The 23,075-nt window shown below is 46.1% G+C and overlaps 1 protein-coding gene across 2 annotated transcripts in view; it reads left to right on the top strand.

Annotated features, from left to right (window-relative positions):
• The first annotated feature begins 1,906 nt into the window (after nt 1-1,906).
• Nucleotides 1,907-23,075, top strand: part of CUL4A (cullin 4A) — a 78,685-nt gene continuing 57,516 nt past the window's right edge. The window contains exons 1-3 of one of the 2 annotated variants that reach the window (XM_050948383.1): nt 1,907-2,158; nt 3,819-3,934; nt 18,402-18,506. In XM_050948383.1, the coding sequence (XP_050804340.1) occupies nt 1,999-2,158; nt 3,819-3,934; nt 18,402-18,506 (381 nt within the window). In that variant the 5' untranslated portion in view covers nt 1,907-1,998. Of the gene's footprint in view, nt 2,159-3,818; nt 3,935-8,025; nt 8,119-18,401; nt 18,507-23,075 lie in introns of those variants that run through there. The other variant, XM_050948384.1, reaches the window with a different exon arrangement.

Raw genomic sequence — 23,075 nt, 5'->3', positions numbered from 1 at the left:
AATTGCACGATTAATCACAATTATTTTTTTAATCGCTTGACAGCCTTAGTAATAAGCCATAAATGCAGTATCTCCATTCAGTCCAAGATTTTTAGTCTCAAGTATAGTTATAAATTTAAGTTCCCAGGCTCATGTTTTGAAAGTTGTGCATGTTTCCTTTGAGAGTGAGGACTGATAAATCAGATATAGAGTGTCTTGTGAAAAGAGTTCACCCACAGCTGATGTGATGTTTGTCTTTTATCATTTTCCTGTGTGAGTTCATCTGAGATCTTAGCAATTGTCTGGTTTCATTCACATAGTTGTTATCGGGCAACTTATCTCTCACAGACAGAAGTTGGGCCAATACAAGCTATTACCTATTCATCCACCTTCTCGCTCTCTAAGTTCTTAATGGCACATTTGGGTCAAAAATTTCACAAGTGATCATTAACATGAAAAAAGGCATGTCCAATTCTCCACTGTTACAGTTTCTTCTATGGTAGGAATACTGATTTTAAACAGTGTGCTGTCTAGACCTGCTCTTGAGTAGATTTAGATGACATGAGGCTGGTCAACATCTGTGCTCTTATGACATTTACCACCATTGGAGCTGCTGTAACCATAGCAAGAGTGGGAAGTTAAAAACAGCTAGTGAAGCCCTGGGCCCTTCTTCTCAGAGCATTTAATTTAATGGTTAGTGTTCATTGCTCTGAAAATAAGAATGTGTTTTGGGCTGGGAAGAGGAAACTAGGAACACCAGGAAATGCTGGGCTTTGTGTTTACGTATAAACTTTTACTGTCTTGGCCTGTTTTCTTTGTAAAAAGATGTGTGATGTTACATAGTTACCTGAGCTATGTATCTGGACATAAAGGTTGAGCAGAAACAAGCCACTGGTAGATTCCACCTTGATAGTGTTGCTCTTGAGGAGCGACAACCACCCCCCTTCCCCCCAAACCTGGGTTGACCTCCACTACAAACAGTGGCAGATTAGCCACTGGGCCAATGGGGTCCATGCCCAGGGTCCCAGCCAATTGGGGGCCTCTGGAAAACTGAGTGCACCCACCCGCTCCACCTGGCACTCTTGCCAGGGAGCAGGGTTGGGGTACTGGGGCATTCCCCACACTGCCCAGAGCTCCTGTCCCCATGCCCTGACCCTGCTCCCCAGCAGGGGAGGACTGCAGGTGGAAGGGGTGGGGAGGGACCCCCGCTTGCTCTGGCCCAGGGCCCCAGAAAACTGTAATCCACCTCTGGCTACAGAGAGGTCAAAATTACTGTCTTGTCTCCACTAGAATTTTGTACCTAGGTAGGTGCCTATCTCAGTGTGAAAACCACCCACTTTTGCAGAGAAGACAAAGCCTTGATGGGCCAAAGTTGGGCCTTCCAATGGCGTTAGTTTAACATAACAGCAAAGTAATGGCGAGGCTAAAGCAGGTGCTCAGCTAAGGCCATGGAGCTGCTCAGGAATGTGACGCTAACGTGCCTGAACTCGCGCGGCTGGAAAACAAACTCCGTGGAGACGGGCCGGAGCCGGACCCTCCGCCGCTCACCCCGCTCGTCTCGGGCCCCCCAGCCCCGGCCTGAGGCCGCTTCACTTTCTTGCTCGGCCCCTGGGGGGAGCCGGGCGGCGCCTCCTCACGGTTACCCCCGCGGGCCGGGGATCAGAGCCGCCGCTCCCCCACCCCAGGGAGGGGCCCGAGTCCGGCCGCAGGCCGCCCCGCAGGCGCTTCAACCTCTCGCGTCCGGCGCGGCAGCAGCGCCAGCGCCAGCCCCGCTCTCGGGAGCCATCTTGCGAGCGAGGCCGCGCTGCCTACACGGCGGAGCCGGCTGCAGCCGCGGCCGGGCGACGGCCCGTCCCCCTCCCCCTCCGCGCGGGGCGGGGTTGATGGGGCCCCTGGACCCGGGGCGCCGCGGGGGGAGGCCGGGCTGGCGGTGACTCGCCGGACAGAGCAGTAGCCGCTCCCAGCAGGCGGCCGGACCCGGGGGGGCGGGAGCCGCGCTCCGGCACGAAGGGGGCGGCCATGGCCGGCGAGCCGCAGAAGAAGCCGCACCTGTCGGCCCTGGTGGGACACACCAACGGGCTCACCAAGCCCGCCTCGCTGGCGGCGGCGGCCGCGGGAGCCCGGGCCGGGGGCGCCGCCGCCGCCACCTCCAAGAAGCTCGTGATCAAGAACTTCAGAGGTGGGCAGGGGCCGGGGCCGGGGCGGGCGAGTCCCCAGCGCCTGGCGGCGGCTCCAAGTGTCCCGCGTTGGGTCCCGGCCCAGCCTGCCGGCCGCAGCCAGTGGCCCCCGCGGCCCTTTCCTGACCTGAGTTTACTTTGCTCCTGGCCCTGCTGCCCCCGCCCCTTCCCCGGAGAGGGAGGCCGCTGGGCCCGGCTGGGAGGGGCCCTGTCTGCGGGCTGCTGCTTCTGCGAACAGTGACGGGCAGGGCAGGGTGGGGAGCAGCCGCCTGGGGACCCTGCCCTGGGGGGGCCAGTGTAGCCTCCGGGTCGCTCTCCAGGGGCCCGTGGTGCACCCTGCGCCCCAGGAGGGCAGCCCCTGCCCAGCTGCCAGCGCCGCTCCTCTGGTCATGTGGTGTGGGGTCTGATCCAGGTCCTTCCTCACCAATAGATACGTGCCAGGCTGGGTTTGCTCTGGAAAGGGACTGTGGAAAGGCCTTAACTCGGCTAACTTGCTCTCAGTGCCTCCCTCAACAGCTACAAGGGCCCTTACTCAGCTAGCCAGTCACTTTTTTGGCAAACGGGCCTGCTCCTCCAGCCGCAAGGAAGTTAATTCAGCTTACTTACATATATGGCGTTCTGAGCACAGGGGCCCTAGTGTAGCTCTCATCTGCAGGTCTCAAAGACAGGCCACTGTTACTGGGGTGCTGATGATGGAAACCATGTATTTGGTGTTTGTTGTTACTTCAAGCAAGGGATGCAGCAGCACCCCCAGCACCTTTAGTTCCAGCACCACTGAGTATCAGCACCGCTATTTTACAGATAGGGGAAATGAGGCATAAAAAAGCGTAGCGACTTGTCCATCGTCATGCAGCACATCAGTGGTGTATTTGGTGGCAGAACCCAACTCCCCTGTCTAACCAGTCCTGTGTCTGGCATCTGTACTGCCTTAGTATTCCCTTTCCTCATCTCAGCTAAGTGATGCAGTTTCTATATAGATAACAGTTTGTGTTGTAGTCTTTCTAATGTTTCAGTTAACAGCATGTTCTGTTATAAAATGTGGTATGTGTAAAAAGTTCTATTACACACAGTGTAGTCAGAGATAATGTACATCAATGGTTTGGTGGTCAGTTACTCTTTAAAGAATATACAGGAAATAAATCTAGTGTAGATGGTGTTAAAACTAGAGTAATGTCAAAGATATTGCCGTAGACCACATTAGTTTGCTAGTGTTTGGAATGTCTAATTTAAGTTTTATTTAATAATAATAATAAAACCTTAAATTGCAACACCTTCTTCTTGAGTGCATTCTGAGGTGGTATCTTTGCACATGTTTTACAAATTTTGTCCAGGATCATGCAAGCTGCTCTGTCTGGGCAGATATTTAAGTAGGGATTTGTGCATGTGAAGAGGGGCAGCCCATGTGAAGCTTCTTGCAGGAGCAGGGCCTTTGTATGCCATGACTCAGAGATAAAAATGGCACTTAGTGGCTTTTGCCATATTATATGGTATTACAAATATTCTTTTATTTTTTTTTTAAATATTTCAAGCTTAAAGTGTGAAAGTGGAATCCAATGTGTCTTTCACTTTATTAAATTATTTCAAAAGTATTTTAAAAGATATAGCTATAAGTAATCTTGTATTGCGGGTTCAGTTTCTACTTACTTGTATCTGGTTTTACAGAAAGACCTAAACTGCCTGATAATTACACACAGGACACATGGCAGAAGCTTGATGAAGCAGTGAGAGCTATACAAAGTAGCACCTCCATTAAATACAACCTTGAAGAGCTCTATCAGGTAAGAGTTAAGGTTTTGTGGGGTTTGTTTGTTTGTTTGTTTTTAAACTAGGAAAGTGGTAGAGCAGGGGGTAGGCAACCTATGGCAAGTGTGCCAAAGGCGGCATGTGAGCTGATTTTCAGTGTCACTCACACTGCCTGGGTCCTGGCCACCAGTCCGGGGGGCTCTTCATTTTAATTTAATTTTAAAAGAAGCTTTTTAAACATTCTAAAAACCTTATGTACTTTACATACAACAATAGTTTAGTTATATATGCTAGACTTAAAGAAAGAGACCTTCTAAAAACGTTGAAATGTATTACTGGCACGCAAAACCTTAAATTAGAGTGAATAAATAAAGACTCCGCACACCACTTCTGAAAGGTTGCTGACCCTTGCGGCAGAGCATAATACTGATTGCTTTGGGATTTTCATTGTCATAAATATGTAAATAGGATTATTGTGTTTGCAATCTATATCATCTGGCTACTGATTAGGTCAGTATTCTGTTTCTAATGTATGTTTGCCGTTTTCTGGATCAGTGGCTCCCCAAATGTTGTCCTTGGAAATTTTTTGATGGTCCATGGAGAGAGAGCTAGCAGGATTGGGGCCTGTGATAAATGAAAAGAGGAAGGAGTACCTTCCTTTTATGGACACCCAGCCAGCCAGTTAGCTATAAAATCCTTCTTAGTAGCTGTTCTCTACTTGCTTTACCTGTAAAGGGTTAAAAAGTCCCTCTGCGATACATAGGTAAAAGGAAAGGAGTGGGCATCTGACCAAAAGAGCCCACAGAAAGGCTAGAACGTTTTAAAATTGGGGAAAAAACTTCCCTTTGATCTGTCTGTTTGTTGCTCTCTGGAGAGAGGGAACAGAGCAACTATGGTGTAAGAATCTTTGGGTCAGGTATGAAAAATCACCTGAATCATACCTTGAAACTACTCACTTGAAACCCCCAGATATGTAAGTAGATCAGGAAATGTTTAGGAAGGCACAATTAGGTTTCTCTCTTTTTATTTCTTTGTGGCTTGTGAACTCCTCTGTGCTAACCCCAAATGCTTTTGTTTTGCTTGTAACCTTTAAGCTGGACCTCAAGAAGGTTATTCTTGATGCTTAATTCTTTTTTTTTTTTTTTTTTTTTAAATCTAGCAATAGCCTACATTTCCAAATTTATTTTTTCTTTTTGTTTTTAATAAATTTTATCTTTTTGAAAAACAAGATTTGATTTTGTGTCCTAAGAGGTTTGTGCACATGTTGTTTAATTAACTGTGGTGACATCATCTAATTTCCTTTGTTTTCTTTCTCAGTCTTCTCCAGATTGGGGGGGAGGGGAGGGCTTGAGGGTACCCCACAGGAAGAAATTCCTGAGTATGCCTTCCTGGGTTCTCAAAGCGGTTTTGCACTTGGGTGGTGGCAGCATCTGTCCATCCAAGGTCAGAGAAAAGCTGTAACCTTCGACGTTTAATGCAAGCCTGGAGTGGCCAGTATTAATTTTTAGAGTCCTTGCGGACCCTCACCTTCTGCACTCTAAATGCCAGAGTGGGGAATCAGCCTTGACAGGGCCATCTAACTGGCTAGTCATGTTGAGGACTGTGGAGGATGCATTTTGGCAGGGGTCAGAATGAGAGAAAGAGAGGTGAATAAGTGGTCATACTCTCCCAAACTCTGCTGGTTCTGGATGCTGAAATGGAATGTTAAAACTCACTAGATTATGCAGATACTCATAGTATAATTGGTTCTCTACCTTGCATGATTTGGTCTGCAGTGAAATAGTTAACAATGTTATAATATTTATTATCACAATTAAGCTTCAGAGTCAACACCCTTGGTTCAGACCTGGGTGGGCAACAACACATTTATTATATTTACATGACAGTTAGAGACTTTAAAACTCTTGTTTAAAATAATGAAAGAACATTGCATGAAGGGGTAAAGGACATAACCATGACTCGTTTCCTTCTTTCTTCCCTTTCTATTTTGTTTTTAAATATGGTCAGTTTTCAGTTGTTTTCCTCAATATTCTTTTTTATAGCTTTTGTTTTTTATGGCACATAAAATAAAAATATTTATAAATTTCAGTAACTGCAACATTGCAAAATACACAAAATGTGTTTTCCCTACTCCTGCAAGATGTGCCACCTCTGTGTGCAACTGAAATGAGTGAGTTTCTACATGGGCATGCATGGAACTCATTGCTAGAGCCCTGTGAGGATACAAAACTTGTATCCGAATCCAATTTACAAACATGGTCTGCAGATATCTGCATCCACATCCGTGGATATAAAGCAGATATCCTCATTTTTGCACAGCTTTACTTGTTGCAGTATTGGGGCCTAAGAAATTGTATATCCCCAGAAGTGGTCTACGAGTTTCATTGGAGTTCTGTGGTGGGTTTGGGGTCATTAGCAGAGAGCATGCTGGGAGTTAGCAGTCTGAATGGGATGTGAATGTTAAAGATCTAAAAATAATAATTATTGGTAAAGGCTTGATTGCCCTTTTCTCCCTGATCCTGTGGGGGCATTTAACGTATAATTCTAAAAATACTTTCTTTTTTTATTCAGTACTACCTTTAAAATAAAGGGATGTAGCTTGTTCTTTTAAATAGACAGCTTGACTTGTATTATTTACATTCTGGGCATTGTAAGACAGCAATATTCCAGTTGAATAACATTGATCCCTATTTAAGGGTTTTAAGCTCAAGGCTGAAAAGTCATAACTATTTTTTGTGCATTCTTATTTGAAGAAAGTCCAGATGTTTGTAATTTTGTTTGACTTGCTTTCAAAGTTTGAGATGAGATTATAGTAGCATGAGCATGAAATTATCAAGGCCTGAACAAGAATTTTGGTGGGTGGGAAGGAAGGGAAGGGATGGGATGGATTTTTGGATACATCATAAAAGAAAAAGCAAGGAAATTGCCAGTTCACTTGTTTTCACGCTAATATGCGAAACTTAATTCATAATGGCAATTCATTAATTCATAACAGATCTTCCAGTCATCAGTGCTAATTAACATGGTTCCACTGTATGTTTCTGTACACACTTATTTTTTCACCTAGAGAAGGAGAGAGAAGATAATTCAGGCTTGACTAGAAATGTGGTTACAGATCATTTTAACTGCCTTGTGTTGTATATGAAATCATGTACAGGGAGGAATCTATGTGTATAGGTTCTCTTTACCCTCTGATCTTCATGGTCTTTATTCATCATTATGAAAGGAGGCCAGCAGGTCTGCAGAAACCCATGTGTAAAGTAGGTTGGTCTGCCACATAACCAAAAGCTATAATCTGTCATTTCCCATGTTGTTATTGATTACTGTAAATAATTACTGGTGAGTAAAATCTAATTAAAATACTTGAGTTTTGAAATTTGGGAAGAATTTGCAATAATGATACCTAAGCCTACAATGCTTGCTAAAGTATTTAGCTTGGAGATTTTTGAAGAGTAGTGGTTTGTAGAAATAATAGTTGTGCTATATCTGAAGTCTCACTCTTCTTCACCAATCTGAGCCTTCAGCTAAGCTAAAAGCAAAAATAAACAGAGCATTGCTTTTCAAATGCTTTGTAATTCCTTTACTCCAGGGCTGCTGATTTCCTAATATAGGATCATAGACATGTAGGGCTGGAGGGACTTTGAGTCATCTAGTCCATTTCCTCTTCTCCTCTCTTCCCCTCTGTCCCTGCCCCACGGTGACACAGGGTCAAGTATACCTTTACCATCCCTGACAGGTGTTTTTCTAACCTGTTCTTAAAAACCCTTCTTTGATTCATCTATGGGCGTTTGAATAGCAGTGCTCACCAAAGTGCTGCACTGTAAATCCTGTGTGGATGCCATGGGCACAAACTAAAAGGTTCCTAGTTTGTATTAACATAGTTCAAATTGCATGGTAATATAGACAAGCACCATAATTCTATAATAGAAAATAACCAGTCCTAGGGTGAAGGCGTTACAAAGCATTTGATAAAACATAGCTTTGTTTATTTTTATATATGATGCACTAGAGAGGAAATGCACTGCTACTTCCACTGGCGATGATTTATCTTCTGGCTCCAGTGGATTAATTGTATTCTCTTTTCCCTTTGTGACATACTCAGGGTACAATCTAGACTGATGAGTAGCTGTGTCACTCCTGTTCTCTTACCTGGGGTGCCCTTTACACTGCTTTGCTACTTAGTCTCCAGTCTGGACTGCTCACAAACAGCCTCCAGCATGTAAGTCACTCCCAGCCATGTCCATGTCATCCTGCTCAATACAGTAGAACCCTGATTATCTGACTCTCCCCTAAATGGCTCTCCACATTTACTGAACAACCAGGAATCCAGGGCCGGAAGCGTGTGATCTCTCCTGTGGCCATTTGATGGTGCTGCAGCATTGCATTTTCCCATTCTCCAATTTATCTGGGGTTTTGATTATCTGATCTGGTCCCGGTCCCAATTAAACTGGATAAATGGGGGTCCACTGTATATATGTGAGGCAACGTGGATTGCATTAGAGTACAGACCTGTTGATGTGTGAATCCGCTTAACGCACTGTAGCGCCATGCCTTCCAGTGCTACATGTTTAACATGTGAGACTCGTTAACACATGGTACAGGAATTTGCTATGTACCACTACAGATTTGCTTACTAACTCACTGACGTAGAAATTGACAGGAAGTGCGGAGTGGAAACATGTTGTACATCTTTACTGCCGACGGGAGGGAGAGAGGAGGGAAGGGGCAGCAACGTTAAAGCACTGCCACAGCAGCGCTTTAGCATTGCTGATCCTTTCTCTCCCACCTCGTTGGTGGCCTGCCAGCAGGGCTGCCGATGGGGGAGGCAAAAAGGGCCGGGACATTAAAACTCTGCTGCAGCAGCACTTTAAGGACGGTCCTTTGCCGCGGTGGTGCTGGGCCGCCGATGGGGGGGCACAGCAACATTAAAGCGCCGCTGCAACAAAGGACCCTGCAGCGCTTTAAGGTCCCTGCCCCTTTTGCCCCCCCTCAGCCACCAATGGGCGGGGTGGGCAAAGGGAGCAGCTGCCCCAGAGCCGACGATTTAAAAGGGCCTGGGGCTCCGGACACTGCTACTGAAACAGTGGTGTCCAGAGCCCCAAGCCCTTTAAATTGCCACAGGAACCCCGGAGGGCACAGACTAGGTGGCCTGGAAGGGCTGGCTGGTGGATGCTGACCCCTAGCCCTGCCCCTTCCATCCAAGGCCTCGCCCTTTCTGCGGGCCAGAGCCGCCCCCGCCCCTTACCGGTAAGTGTCCTGAGTTACTTTCACACCTATGTAGTAGTAGTAATGGTTTTTATTAGATTACACATTTGAATTTATATTCTTGCAAAGCACTGTTAACAGATAGGCCTGCAGTATTTGAGACGCTGTGAATACGTATGTCATCCTAGATAATTATACATTTGTATACAGTATAGATGTCTTAGGATATTTCAGCATGGCCTTGTTAACACGCAGTCCTGACGGCTTGACTCCCAACATCTGCATGTAAACAGGTTTGTACTGTACTTTAATGGGGCAAGTGACACCAATTGTATATCCCTGTTTATTCATGTCCAGAAGATAACTAAGCAGCATTCTGTCTACAGAATGTCTAATGCAGAAAACATGTTTGGAGGAAATAAAAGTAATTCTCTTTCCTCTTGATGGAAATAATTAGTGTGCCATTTGTCACTGATGCTTGTTACTTGGTGCTCTTGTCAGACCCACAGTTGCTTCTGAATGTTCAGGTATCAGCAGTGGTCCAACATATTTTTCCTTGAAACCATGCTTGGCAAGGAGATTGTGATCATTCTTGAATATGAAGCTCCCCTTGGTTAAGCACCCCAATGTCACTTCCAAATTGGTTCATTGCAGAGCACTCTACTTGTGTCTAAATAAGCCTGTTCAGAATATGGCTGCTGAGTTGGAGTGCTTCCTTTGGGGAGCACAATGCACTTGTGCTTCACATACTGCACTGGTTACCAGTTTATTTGAGTGAAATTCTAAGAGTAGTTTTGCTGAGTTCCCAAACAATATAGTTAGTTAATGATTAAGGATGAGAGGTAGTACTCCAAACAAAACTTATTATTATAGACACGTTATTAAAAACTATGGGTATGTTCAGATAAGTGCATAATTCTGCAGGAAGGTTCATACCACTAATTAACACACCTAGAGAATTTTTGTCTGAGAAAAAACAACATTAATTCTTCCTCTTAGAGCCACCAGCCTCCAGTTTTTACTTTTTTGCCTGACCCTGGGAACCCTTATTTATGTGATTAATGGTTTGCAGGATCAGGCCCCTGTATTGAATGACTTGTGTTATGAGATGAAGAACTCTCTCTCTAAAGGCTATAAGAAAGTCTCTCTTGATGGTTGTAGGCATATGTAATTTTAAAATAGAATCATGCTGATACAGTAACTATGCTGGTACTATTTTCCCTTCACTGTGCTTGTCATAAGAGGTTTACATAGTCTGCAGTGTCTGTAAGATGAAAACTTAAACTTTGAGAGTAATCTAGATCTAGGAGGCATACACATTTGGATACACTAGATCTTTATTTAATGATGCTTGTAGGCATGTCATATCACTTGGTAACAGTGCTTACTTAACAATGGTGCTTTTTGTGTCTCTGTATGGTGAGGTTATAATCTTATTAAGGAATGGAAAATGATGGCTTTCTCTGTGCTGTTGGTCCAATTAGAAAATTTGTAAAATATGGATTTTTTTTTCAGAGGACTGTGTGTGTAAGTAAAGTAATTGCTCCATTACTGCCCAGCAATCAGTTACTCCTGAGGGAATTCTGCACCTAAAAATTCTGCGCATAATATTTTAAAATTCTGCAAAAATCTGCATATTTTGTCAGAATAACACAATATAATCACACCATTTTCAATTATTTGCTGACATTTATTTTGAAATAAATTACCAACATAACTGAAAGTGGTGTGATTATATTGTTGTTGTGTTTGAGTTATTCTGACAAATAAAATATGCAGAATTTTGCAGAATTTTAAAATTTTAAATTTGTCGGTGCAGAATTCCCTCGAGTACCAGAGTTCTGTGTGGCGCAGTCTGGGTGCGAGCAGCTTGTGGGGCGTCTGGGTGCAGCGGGGAATCTGGATGCACAGGGGCTTGGTGCAAAGTTCTGGGTGCAAGAGGAGTGGGACTTGGCAGGGGAGTCCAGGTGAACATAGTTAGGGCTCAGTGGGGAAGGGCGGGGGGAGTGGAGCTTGGTGGGGGGGGTCAGGGTGCAGCTGGTTGGGGCTCAGTGGAGTAGCACTCTGGGTGTGGGGGGCTCCTGATGCCGGGGGTGAGGCTCAGTGGGGTGGGGGTTTGGGTGGCTCAGTGGGGGTGTTCTGGGTACGGGGGGATCCTGATGCAAGGGGAGCTTGATGGGGGGGTGGGTTCTGGGTGTGAGGAGCTCCCGATTTAGGGGGATGAGGTTTGTGAAGGTTGGGGTTTGGGTGGAGGGGGGACTCAGTGGGGAGTTCTGGGTGCGGGGATGTTCCCTGGTGCATGGGTGGAGAGAGGGGCCAGGAACCTATGGTACGTGTGCCACGTTTGGCACGTGAGCTGATTTTGCCTGGCACGCAGCTGCCAGCTGGGGTCCTGGCCACCATCCCCGCTCAGTGCACAGTCGGCAGAGAGAACAGAACCCCAGGCCGGCAGGAGGCTGAGCGGGGCCGGCGGCAGCGGCGGCAAGCCCAGACTGGCAGCAGGCGCGCCCCCTGGCTCCCCCCTCACCGTGCTTGGGTTCTGCAGCTCTCGGGAGTGTGAGCTGCCAGAGTGTGGGGCCCTGAGCCTGCTGTGGGAGGGTTGGCAGCGGCTCTCACTCCCGGGAGCCGCAGAGCTTGAACATGGCAAGGGGGCAGCTGGGGGGTGCACGGGGAAAGCTGCCTGCATGCATCCACTGCAGGAGCCCCCCCCCATGGGGGGGACACCGGGCCACAGCCTGGGTAGGCGTGCCCCCCGGTTTCCCCCCTCACCACGCTTGGGTTCTGCAGCTCCTGGAAGTGTGAGCTGCCGCCGCGGCCCCCTCCCCGCAGCTTCCCCTCTCCGCTCTCCCCCTTCCGTTGCCTCAGCACTCTGCGTGGAGTTTTGCCTCCACATGTAGCCAATGTCTGACCGGCATGGGCATGGTAAAAGGAGTCCCAGGGAGCAGGAGGAGGGTTGGATGGGTTGGGAGTTCTGGGGGTCCTGTCAGGGGGTGGGGAGTGGTTGGATGGGGCGTGGGAGTCCCCGGGGGTCTGCCTGGGGGCGGGGGTGTGGATAAGGGTTGGGGCAGTCAGGGGACAGGTAGGGAGTATGATCCTAGGGGGGCAGTTAGGGTAGCGGGGGTCTCAGGAGGGGCCTGTCAGGGGACAAAGAGCAGAGAGGCTTAGGTAGGGGTGAGGTTCTGCGGGAGCAGTTAGGGGCAGGGGTCCCAGGAAGGGCAGTCAGAGGACAAGGAGCAGGGGCGGAGGGTTGGGGGTTCTGACCGGGGCAATTGGAGTGGGAAGTGGGAGGGAGTGGATGGGGGTGGGGCTAGGGCAGGTCGGTCTCTCCCCTCTCTTTTGATTGTTGAAATATGGTAACCTTAGGCGAGGGAGGAGCTGGGGGGCGCATGGGGGCTGGTGCCTGCGTACATCCACTGCAGCCTACAGGAGCCCCCGGGGGGGCGCCAAGTCGCAGCCTGGGCAGGGGGCGCTGCTGCCTTTGCAGGGCTGCTGCCCCTCTGCACTGCACCGGCTCCTCCATGGCTGGGGCTCGCTGCCGCTACAAGTGGCATACTCTGGTTCTCTCGTGCCTCCGGACGGCAGCTCCTCCCTGCTGAGCTGCTGCAGCGACCCAAGCCCGGCAAAGCCAGTGAGTGGACTCTGGACGGGGACCCTGGGTGGGGTGGGGAGGGTTTGCGGGGAGGCTGTGCCCCCTCCAGGGGAGTTCAAGGGGTGGGGAGGGGGGAACCTGGTCTGGGGAGCAGTCCCTGGGCATGGCTGGCCCCTGGGGTCTATAAAGGCTCGTTGGGATTTGCCCCTCAATGAACTGATGTGCGGGGGGCGCAAAGTGGAAGTTTCGCCTAGGGTGCAAAATATCCTTGCACCGAGGGGTGCGTGCACCCAGGTTAAGAACCACTGCACTAAACTGATAAGATCTGCATTTTAATTTAATTTTTAAATGAAGCTTCTTAAACATTTTAAAAAACTTATTTACTTTACATACAAGAGTAGTTTATAGGCTTATACAGAGAAACCTTCTAAAAACATTAAAATGTATTAACCGGCACATGAAACCTTAAATTAGAGTGAATAAATGAAGACTTGGCACGTCACTTCTGAAAGGTTGCCGACCCCTGCTGTACAGGGAGCTGCTCCCCTTTTCCACCAAGTCCTCCCCTCTCTCTACACTGCAGAGCTTCCTGCAGTCCAGGGAAGTTTCTGGGTCTTGATCTGACCCAGTCCTGGGTGCTCTGTGCAGGGAAGGGGAAGGGGGAACTCTATCTCCATCTTCCTCCTCCTCCCCCTACTCTCAGCTGGGACTAACATCCCTGGGTGGCTGGGGCACCCCCAGAACCCTCTCCCCCCACAGTGATTTACCTGTCCTCAGATGCTCGAACAGACATGTCTGAGCTGCCGGGGAGAGGTGAGTGAGCACTGGTGCAGCTTCTTTTTTCTTCCCCACTGTCACGGTGCCATGGGTCACAACTGAGAATACCAAATTCAGGGCAAACTGCTGAGAAATAGCACAGACGCACTCCAAAACTAGTGATTATTCTCCCATAAGATACGCCAAACCAGCAACAAAAGTAAACTTCTGTTTCACCACACTGGCTAACAAGAAGTCAGAAAAGCAGTCTACTTAAGTATTTCAGTCCTGAATTCAACACCCAGACAGTAGACTTAAAGATGAGTGGTTCTTTAAAGCCAGTTTCATCAAACAAAAGTGTTGTTCTGATCCCAAAGGACCAGCCACATACCCAGGTCAATATACAACTTGGATCTTACCCAGTAATCACGCTGTTGCCAATCCTTTAGTATCTAAAGGTTTATTTATCAAATGAAAGAGAGGTGAGAGTTAAAATTGGTTAAAGGAATCAAATACATACAACAATTGCAAAGTTCTTGGATCAGGCTTGTGGCAGTGATGGAATAAACTGCTGGTTTGTTAAGTCTCTGGTTGCTTCCAAATCATTGGAAGGTCCTCAGTCCCTTGGTTAGAAAACTCCCATTAATATAAGTTCATAGTCTAGAGGTTTGAGTGGGAAAGAGACAAAATTGAGATGTTTCCAGCACCTTTTATAGCAGAGGTGTGCAAAGTACGCCTTGGGGACCATGTCTAGCCCTCCAGCCTGTTTAGTCCAGCCCTCGAGTTCCTGCTTGGGAGCGGGATCTGGGGCTTGCCCTGCTCCAGCCGGGGAGTGGGATCGGAGACTGCTCCACACGTGCGTGCCAAGGCTCCTGGAAGCAGCAGCATGTCCCTCCTCCAGCTCCTATGTTTACGGGTAGCCAGGGGGCTCCGTGTGCTGCCCTCACACCAAGTGCCACCCCCGCAACTCCTATTGGCCGGGAACTGCGGCTAATGGGAACTGCAGGGACAGCACCTGCAGACGGGGCAGTTTGTGGAGCCACTTGGAGGGGGTATATGCTGCTGCTTATGTTTAAGGTAAGCACTGCTCAGAGCCTGCACCCCTAACCCCCTCCCATGCCCCAACCTCTTGCCCCAGCCCTAATCCCTTTCCCTCAGCCCAACCCTGTGCCCCAGACTGGAGCCCCCTCCCACACCCTGAACTCCTAATTTATGGCCCAACCCCAGAGCCCGCACCCTCAGCCAGAGCCCTCACCCTATATTTCTCCATATTTCATTTCTGTTGATTTCAGCTACCCATGCGTCTGTATCTGAAATACTGTGATCTTCAGAACAAATGTGTTTTCCATTGAAATCACATTTTAAAACATACTGTCACACTTGTTTTGTTCTTGGTTTCATTTTCACCTGTCCTTTCTTTCATTTCACACATTTTGACTTAAAATTATTGTAGGAAATCTTTTAAACTTATTTTTCCCCTCTGTATTTCACACTGTCATCTATAACCTTTTGCAGGTTTTTCTCTTCTTATTCTCAAATTTTTAACCTTGGTTTATTCCTTTCCTTTTACTCCCCACTATATTTTCTGTTTTAGTTCTATTAGTTTCTACTTGGTTGTTCACTTCTTGTTAAACTCTGTACTCCTCATCTTCCCTCTATTCCTGCTGTTCACTCTTACCACTTTCTTCCCTTTCCTACCGGTGTGTTCCTCTCTCTGCTACTCACCTTCTCTCCCTCATTTTGCTCCACGTTCCAGTTAGGTATTTCCCAGGATAATGAAACTGGCTTATCTAGCATGACCCCTTTCTACTCTCCATTACTACAGTCCAAAAGAGTTATAAATCATTCTCTTCTTCAAAATTTTTCCTTTTGTGTACACCTCTAATTTTGGATAAGTGAACTTAAAAAATTTAAATAACCACTTGGTAAAACTTACTACAGATCTTACTTAAAATTGTGAAAACTAATTTAGAGAGATAAGGTGGGTGAGCTAATTTCTTTTATTAGACCAAATTCAGTTGATGGTGAGAGAGAGACAAGTTTTCAAACTTACACAGAGTTTGAAAGCTTGTCTCTATCACCAACAGAAGTTGATCCAATAAAAGATACCTCTCAACTACTTCATTATATTAATTTTCTTTTATATCTGAATTTCCTTCTATCGCACAGAAACATGGTGTTGTCTCTATGTTTATTAAAACTATCGCATATTTTGAAACTGAGGTTAATGAAACACTGTATACTTGTTCACCCCATGTCATTTCAAGCTTCTGCTCCCATTTTCTTTTTATCTTGTACTGGGTCTTTATTACACATTTTGGATTAAGTTGTAGGGGAGAGGGGCTGAGAAGTGTGATCTGAAGCCTCCAGATATGCAGTATGTGTTCCTAATTAAAGGGTGATTTTATGCCACCAAACCTTCATGAAAATGACAGATGATAGAAAACTTTAAGTTTAAGTGATGTGATCTTTTAATTATGCCAGTAGTTGAGATTTACGTTTCTTTTGCATGTTCCTATTCTCTGTCAATGAATGTAATACTGTTCCTGATAGCTAATCATGCTCTGCCCCTTGCCATTTTTATCAATATTATTCCAATAATTGACTACTAGCAAATATTTGAGAGAAAATCTTGAAGCATCCTTGCCCTGTGTCCTTCAGTAGTCTGTTTAATCTAACACTTTATTAAATTCAGAATTATTTCTGGCAGTCATGTTTCATGGGGGGTCAATATGAGTTTTAAATATATTAAAGGCACTATATGAACCTTAGTCTTTTTCCTCAGGAAAAATGTAGCAGAAATTTAATATGTTCATACTTACGTTAACTGTCAATCTAACTCACTACTTTTGTGTCTTCAGTAAGGCCCGTTAATCTTAATCTTAATAATAATAAATATTTCAGGCACATCATAACCTTCCACACATTTTACGAATAAATTGGAAAGTACTTCATACACAGTTTGCGTGGACTTCTAATTATATACATATGTATATGAGACTCACTACTGTGATCGCTACTTAGAGATTGTTGAGCCTACATGGGTTGTCAAAGCATACAGAGGAGCTGATGTCTGAAGTGGCCACAATTTGTGTGTGTCAAGACCAGGGGTTGGCAACCTTTGAGAGTGGTGTGTCAAGTATTCATTTATTTACTGTAACTTAAGGTTTTGCGTGCCAGTAATGCATTTTACATTTATGGGATCAGTGGACGGAACCCCAGACTGGGGTGGGGGCGGCGGACGGAACCCCAGACCAGCAGTGGGCTGAGCCTTTCAGCCCGCTGCTGGTCTGAGGTTCTGTCTGCCAGCCCCTGCCAGGCGGGGTCCCGGTCATTGGCCCCACTCATCCTGCTGCTGGCCCGGGGTACCATCCATCCAGGCCGGCAGCAGGCTGAGCGGGGCTGGCAGCCAGGACCCTGGCTGGCAGCAGAGTGCCACTAAAAATCAGCTCATATGCTGCCTTTGGCATGCATGCCGCAGGTTTCTGGCCCCTGGTCAAGACCAGTGATCCACTGAAGAAAAACAAACCACGCAAAAGCATTAAGAAAATTGACAGTAAAAGGCTGATAGACAAGTTATTGCAGCAGGAATTTCAAACTGAACTGAAGAACAGATTTCAGGTGCTACAAGAGTTAGATACTGTAAGAAGTCAACATCCATCTGTCAAGATGTGGCATTATTTTTACACAGCAGCCAACAACTGCAGCTGGTTTCCAGGCAAACTAATCTAAAATCTGGATAAGTAAGGATATGTGGAACTGTGAAAGAAAAGAAACAAGTCAAAGCAAACATAAACACCTCCAGAAAAAGGAGCAGCAAATTTTTATTTATTTATTTATTTTTTAAAAAGGACAGAGCAGTGAAAAGCAGTGTGAAAAAGACAAGCGGAGGAATTTTCCTCCAGGGCAGATTGGCAGAGGCCCTGGAGGTTTTTCGCCTTCCTCTGCAGCGTGGGGCACGGGTCACTTGCTGGAGGATTCTCTGCAGCTTGAGGTCTTCAAACCACAATCTGAGGACTTCAATAACTCAGACATAGGTTAGGGGTTTGTTATTGAAGTGGATGGGTGAGATTCTGTGGCCTGCATTGTGCAGGAGGTCAGAGTAGATGATCATAATGGTCCCTTCTGACCTTAAAGTCTATGAGTCTATAAGTACATGAGTAATGTTACCAGGGACTGCTGAAAGAGGTGATGATAAAAACACTTTTTTTCATTGTCTCAACGAGGTCCTAACCGGCAAATTTACACCAGCAGGAGGACCTGTCAGGGATAAACCAGGAAAGAATAACATAAAAAGAACAAAAAAGCAAGTGGCAGATCACTTTCAAGAGGTGCTCACACCTTCTTGTCAACTGTTGGAAATGGGCCATCCTGATTATCACTACAAAAGTTTTTTTTTTTTTCTTCTCCTGCTAATAATAGCCCACTTTAATTGATTAAGTCTTGTTATAGTTGGTATGGCATCACCCATTTTTTCATGTTCTCTTTGTATATATATCTTCCTACTGTATTTCCCACTGCATGCATCCAATGAAATGGGTTTTAGCCCACACAAGCTTATGCCCAAATAAATTTGTTAGTCTCTAAGGTTCCACAAGTACTCCTGTTCTTTTAACAACATTGAGGACATTCAAATTGTGGCTCAGGATAGATGGGTGTCGGAGTCTAGTTTGTGCCCTAAGCAACATGTGATGGTGTGGGAAGGATTCAGATTTAGAAATGAAAAATTCCATAAAATGTTGATTTCTCCCCCCTTCCACCTCCTCCCGGTAATTTGATGATGAACACATTTTAACAGTAGTTCTTTTTTAGTTTAGATGGATAAATTTGATGTTTTTTCCTTTCATCTGTGATGTTCTTTCCTTTAGCATCCTTCATTATGTTAATTATGCTGGATCATGTACTCTGGACAGGATATCGTTTGCTTATTTGTAACTGCCTTTGTTTTTTAGGCTGTCGAAAACCTCTGTTCTTATAAAGTGTCCCCTACACTTTACAAACAGCTGCGGCAAGTCTGTGAAGATCATGTGAAAGCACAAATCCTTCAGTTCAGAGAATATCCTTTTCTTGTGCACAAAAATATAGTTCAATAATACTTTTAAAATTATATTTTAAGGTAACACAACAGCAACTGATAAAACAAATGTGTAGGTGTTATATAAGCATTCAATATAGATCTTTAAATCAATCTCACAAAATTCTAGTTACCTGCTTGCCTTAGTTGAATAATTTATGTGGACAATAAAATATGAATAGCATTTCCATTGTCATGGTAAGAGGGTGCATGAGTAATTTTATACCTGGTCTGAAAATTTTCATGACTGTAAGCAATGCTTTGTTAACCTCTTTTGAAACAGCTATTGCATGAGGAGGAGAGTGGTTACAGGGGGAAAGTTGTACAGCAGTCCTGCTCCCTGGCTTTGAGATAAGGTGTTGGATATTTTTACCTCCTAAACTCTCTACGTGCCACTTAGTCCTGGTTTACACTACAAAATTAGGTTGATGTAAGCTGTCTTGTGTCGTCCTTGGTATGCATGTGTCTACACTTACATTTGTGAAGCGCCTCATTACAGTGATGATGTGACACTAACTCCCCAGGCGGTGCTGAGCCATGGTCAATGTTCTGAGGTCAATGCAGCATGAGTATAGACACTGAGAGCTTGTCTTCACTACCGGGATAAGTCGACCTGAGTTATGCTACTCCAGCTATGTAGCTTAGATTGACTCTACCCTGGGTGTCTTCACTGCACTGCATCAATGGGAGATGCTTTCTGCTCGATTTACCTTACTCTTCTCAGAGAGCTGGAGTACTAGTGTCAACTGGAGAACACTCTGCTGTCGATTTATCAGGTCTTCACTAGATTCGCTAAATTGACACCTGCTGCATTGATTGCAGCAGCATCAATCTCCCTGGTAGTGAAAGACAAGCCCTGAGTTGCCTTTGTCCACCCTAATAGTCCTACAGCAGCTGTGTCCCGTAATGTCCAACACTGACCGCTCTGGTTACAGTTGTGAACTCCACTGGCTGGGGTCACAGAGACCTAACCCCCCCCCCCCACCCCTAAAAGCCCAGTGCATTTTTGAAATGCCTGCTCCTGATTATCCAGCTTGGCAAGCACATCTAGCAGCTCTCCTTTGTTGTGTGCAGCTGTCCAGCCAACCATGCCAGCTACATTCTCCAGATGAGCTCCAGCTTGGAGTATAGGATAGGAGGCATAGGATTTCCTGGGCCTGTAGGAGAAGAGGCTGTGCAGGCACAGTTGTGGACCAGCTGTGGAAATGTGGACATCTACGAGCAGATTGCCTGGAGGATGCAGGAGAGAGGGCTATGATAGGGATCACCAGTAGTGCCGGGTGAAAGCGAAGGAAATGCGGCAGGCGTATCAGAAGACTAGGAGGCCAACAGTCGATCCAGTTTCGAGCCCGCAGACCTGTCAATTTTACAAAGAGCTGCATGCCATACTCGACGGAGACCCCACTGCCACCCTGCACATCACTGTGGATACCTACGAGGAACCCGAGTCACAGACCCCTGCTGTGAATAGCGAGGGCAAGGAGGAGGGACATACAATCAGCGGGGGTCCGCCTATGCTGCAAGCCAGTACCCGTCTGAGAATCTACAATCCAGTCAGTCCAAGCAGTTGAGCATGGGAAAGCCTGATACAGGGGAAGAAACGTTGGGGAAGTATGTAATTGTATTTCCCATTCAATGATGTACTGATAGTTTTGTCCTGTTAAGTTGGGGGTACTATTGACCTTTCATTAATTTACTCATACCAGAAGAGGTAGGGTTACAACAAAGAGAGAGCTGTCATCTCTGTACAGTTAGGTGTGGGGACGGACGTGCAGAGCAGTTTATGTACAGAGGGATGTCCCTTCAATCCTCCTGAGAGACCTAAATGAAATGTCCATGGAGGTACTCTGCAATCCTCTCTCAAAGGTTTTTAGGGATGGCAGTCTTTATTTCTTCCTCTGCGATAGGATGCTTTCCTGTGTCTGTTGGCAATAACTTTGGCAGGCATCATTGCAGTAAACTAGCTAGCAGCATGTGGGCCTTCGGGGCTTCAGGACCCTAGTGCTCTCTGTGCCCTTGTCACCCTCAAGAGCGAGATACCAGCTAAAATCATCACTGCCAGTGGAAAATGGTGCCAGCATTTAGTGCCGTTGCCCTGTATGCATAGTTTCATGCAACCGAACAATTCCCTTGCCTGTGGTGGGTCATACTCACCATGGCTGGTGCTCTTGAGTGGTGTTGTGCACAAGCACTCTGAAGCAGAAATGTCAATAAACATGTGGTGTTTAAAACTTTAGGGGAGTAAGGAAAGGGAGTTCTGAATCTTAATTTTCACTTTCCATTATGACTATTGTGGCAAAGATACCTCTGTGTATTTTATTTGTAGTTGTTGCCATTGCAGCCTTGAGGGTTTCCCCCTCCACACCTGCAGGATGCCTGAGTCAGATTAGGAATTAAAAAAAGAAGACACGGGAGGACATGTTTAATGAGGTCCTGCAAGTCAGTGCTGCATCCGACCATGAGCAAAGGGCCTGGAGGGTGAATATTGCAGACAGCCTGGAGAAAGAAAGAAAGTGGACAGGGGAAAAGCCTAGGAGTCCTAGCAGGAAAAAGAGAGGGAGATACACCAGGACATAATGGGGCTTCTCTGGCAGCACAAACAGATGCTGCAGACTCTTATGGACCTACAAGCCCAATAATCTATGGGTTCACTTCCCCCAGCAACTCCCTACATCTTTGTTCAACATTCTTCATGACATCAGAAGCTGCTTCCCTTCCCCTACCACTCTATCCCATGGGACATTAAGAAAACCACAGTTTCTATGTGTTTAGCTAAAATGGGCATAAATATTCCTTCTGTTCCATAACTTCAGTTTTTAACATACAGTAACTCCTCACTTAAAGTCGTCCTGGTTAACGTTCTTTTGTTGTTACGTTGCTGATCAATTAGAGAACATGCTTGTTTAAAGTTGTGCAATGCTCCCTTATAACGTCGTTTGGCAGCCACCTGCGTTGTCCACTGCTTGCAGGAAGAGCAGCCCATTGCAGCTAGCTGGTGGGGACTTGGAACCAGGGCAGCCCCCCACATCAGCTCCCCTAAGTTCCCTGTGCAGCAGCTGCCCAGCAGGCTATCAATTGCCAGGCAGTTCTGCTGTCCCTCCCCCCACTGCCATGTGCTGCTTCTGCCCTCTGCCTTGGAGCTGCACCCAGGAGCCTCCTGCTTGCTGTGCAGGGAAAGAAGGGGGCTAATGTCAGGGTATCCTCCTGCACACCGCTTACCCCATCTCCATAGAGCAGTGGAGGGACACAACAGGGTGGAGGAAGCTTGCTGTCTCAACTTGCTGATCTACTTAAAAAGGCAGCGTACTTGGAGTGGGGTCAGCATACTTAAAGGGGCAATGCACATCTCTCTTTCTCACACAGGGTGTGTGTTTCTGTCTCTGTCTGCCATGCTGTGTCCCCTCCCTCCATTCATGCTGCCTTGTAGAATGTGAGGCTACATTAACAACAATGGGCCGAATGCTAGTTCATCATTTAGCAGTAAGGCGTTCCCTGGGAAATATTTCACCCTCTGACTTCACCACCTCAGCCAAGCTTCACAATTATCATTGCTGTGTACAATATTAAATTGTTTGTTTAAAACACATACTCTGTGTGTGTGTGTGTGTGTGTGTGTGTGTGTGTGTGTGTGTGTGTATATATATATAAAAATAGTCTTTTGTCTGGTGAAAAAAAAATTCCCTGGAACCTATTTATATTCATTATGGTGGGGAAATTGGATTCACGTAACATCGTTCCACTTAAAGTCACATTTTCTGGAACATAACTAGAATGTTAAGCGAGGAGTTACTGTATTTGCTTTTAAATTGCAGAAACCTTTCTTTGCATTGATTTTGTTACTGAATAAAATTTTAATATTTTGGAAAATATTTCATCTTTATTAGTTCATGTCATATGCTGCAGAGTGTCTGGCAGTACTAAAAGCACCCACTGTGTCACACTGTGCAATAACAACTTATAGGATCAGTGACAGTGTAATAATCATAAATGTACAGCAAGCACCACAAAATTAACAGGTGCATAGATAGTGTTGTATTTATAGGCGTACATCAAGCACTATACAGTTCCTAACAGGCCACCAAAACAAGAAGGCCAGGTGGAGTACTTTACAACCCAAAGCACTACTGTGGCTTACTGTTAAAATATTATTTCAAAGCCTCCCTGAGCCATATAGCTCTGTATTGAGCTCTTCTGGTAGCACTTGTGTCTGGCTGTTCAAACTCAGCAGACAGACACTCCACCTCTGCCTTTCACCCTGGGAGCAGCTTTTTCCTCATTTGCTTCACAGATATTACATAGGACAGAGCAGGCAGCTATAACTTTTGGGATATTTTTTTCACTGAGATCCAATTTTGTGAGTGAAGGAATGCTGGTGTCTTCAGTCTACCAAAAGCATATTCAACTGTCATTCAGCACCTGCTGAGCTGGAGTTGAATCTTTCCGTGGTGCTGTCCAGGTGGCTGGTATACAGCTTCATGAGCAAGGGTTAGGACTGTGTCCCCCAGAATCACTATGGTATTTCAACATTACCAATGGTAATCCACCGATTGGG

Source organism: Gopherus flavomarginatus, chromosome 1 (assembly GCF_025201925.1).
Source record: "Gopherus flavomarginatus isolate rGopFla2 chromosome 1, rGopFla2.mat.asm, whole genome shotgun sequence".
NCBI lineage: Eukaryota > Metazoa > Chordata > Testudines > Testudinidae > Gopherus > Gopherus flavomarginatus.
The sequence above is the reverse complement of the archived record's forward strand: the minus strand, read 5'-3'. Positions and strand labels throughout refer to the sequence as shown.